The sequence below is a fragment of the Rhagoletis pomonella genome, unplaced genomic scaffold, assembly GCF_013731165.1.
Source record: "Rhagoletis pomonella isolate Grant_MI unplaced genomic scaffold, Rhpom_1.0 Rhpom_scaffold_23014, whole genome shotgun sequence".
In the NCBI taxonomy this organism is placed as follows: domain Eukaryota; kingdom Metazoa; phylum Arthropoda; class Insecta; order Diptera; family Tephritidae; genus Rhagoletis; species Rhagoletis pomonella.
In genome coordinates, this window is record NW_023481521.1 from 104 (window position 1) to 1,963 (window position 1,860).

The window sequence follows — 1,860 nt, forward strand, 5'->3', positions numbered from 1 at the left end:
TTGTCTTGAGAAGCTTCACTTTTCGTTCTTATGTCTTTTTAAGCTTTGAAGTCGCGTTCGCATGATAAGGGCAGAAACAAAATTTTACCCCCCCTAAAGTATATTTTTTTCCTTACCAAACGAAAGTACTTAAAAATTCAAGAAAATGTTGCCTTCAAACTATATTACTAAAATAATAAACAAAGGAGTTATAGCACTTTTAATATCACAGGTCAACATGAGTTTCAGATGTAAGTATAATAACACAGTACAACAAAAATTGATTTTTTTTATGCAACAGAGTAACCTAAATTTAAGGATTATGTTGAGAGGATTTCGAAATTTTTATTTTATTTTTTTTTTAACCCTTCGAAATACAGCCGAAAAGGTTTTTTCGTTGAAAGTTGGGTATTTGACGGCCGATTTTTAAAATTAACATGTCATCACATTTCCTTTTAAGCTATGAAGTCGTTTACCCATGGTTAGGTCAGCTAACAAAATTCGCCCCCACAAATTCCTCCAACAGTTTTCTTAGTTGGAAATTTAATCTCACTGCTTTCGTACCAATTTAGGTACATTTTTGCTACGATTTTTCCCAAATTCATACTCTTTGTTTTCGTCGCATCAGCAACCCGGGGAGTGCAAAACTGACGCTGTCAATAGCGAGCTAACCTCTTGTAATTTAATCATGCCAATAAATTTTATAAATTGTGGAAGTCAAAGTAAATAAGTGAGTCAAACCTGTTGTTTCGTATTGATAATAATAATTTATAATTAATACCATAAATTGTGCTGGTGAAATAAAATTAAAAAGTGACTTAACAGTGTGTGCAATTTAAAAATGGCTTTCGTTAAGCGCGATATTGATATTAAAATGCTATAGCTCAGCATATAGCGTTCAGCTATAGAAAATAATGCATATTATTTTCACCCAGAAAATATATTATTAGCCATGATAACCGACGCTGATCCAGAGATACGTAATGATGGGTACGAAAAAATCAAAACAGCACGTCAATATCCACCAGCAGGGCTTCGCGTGTTCAAGGTCCCAAAGCGTGGCGTAATAAACTTTGAAAGTAAGTCGTATGTCAGCATGATCGATTGGAGTCAGTTTAAGATTACGGAACCCCCTTGTGTGCAGTTCTACCCAGATAGTGAACTTACAATGTTTCAATTTTCGGAAAATGAAGTGATAAATATCCCAGGTAAATATCTTCAAACTAAAAACTTCACGGGTCTTATAGTACTTTTAAATCATTTTTTTTTAGAGTTCCTCTGTCATTCCCAGAATACCGAACGGTTTGTGCGTGTTGTTAGTGAGTCTGCAAGTGCTGTCACTGATGAAAAGCGCCTGGGCCACATTTTTGCAAAATTAGAAAGCCGAGACCAATATAAAAGCCTTGATTCGCGCCAAAATTTGCTTAAGTAGCAATAAATATTGTAAGTGAAATAACTTTTTTGTTGATTATTTTAGTAATATAGTTTGAAGGCAACATTTTCTTGAATTTTTAAGTACTTTCGTTTGGTAAGGAAAAAAATATGCTTTAGGGGGGGTAAAATTTTGTTTCTGCCCTTATCATGCGAACGCGTCTTCAAAGCTTAAAAAGACATAAGAACGAAAAGTGAAGCTTCTCAAGACAAAAATAATGACATATCAATTTTAGAAATCGGCCGTCAAATAACCAAGTTACAACGAAAAAACCATTTCGGCTGTATTTCGGAGGGTTAAAAAAAAAAAAAAAAATTTTTCCAGAACCCTCTCAACATAATCTTTAAATTTAGGGGCGGACATTAGCAACTTTTTTTTTTTGTATGGGGACCGACCCTGTCTAGTGAACATACTGTAAGGCAAATGCGCCCATGTATGTGCAAGAAAGG

The 1,860-nt window shown here is 34.3% G+C and overlaps 1 protein-coding gene across 1 annotated transcript; it reads left to right on the plus strand.

The window, feature by feature from the left end:
* Positions 1-881: 881 nt before the first annotated feature.
* On the plus strand, positions 882-1,497 carry LOC118732593. Its single transcript, XM_036461721.1, has 2 exons — positions 882-1,187; positions 1,251-1,497. Exons 1-2 carry the CDS (start codon positions 932-934, stop codon positions 1,409-1,411), a joined length of 417 nt encoding a protein of 138 aa, XP_036317614.1. The 5' UTR covers positions 882-931; the 3' UTR covers positions 1,412-1,497.
* The last annotated feature ends 363 nt before the right edge of the window (positions 1,498-1,860 follow it).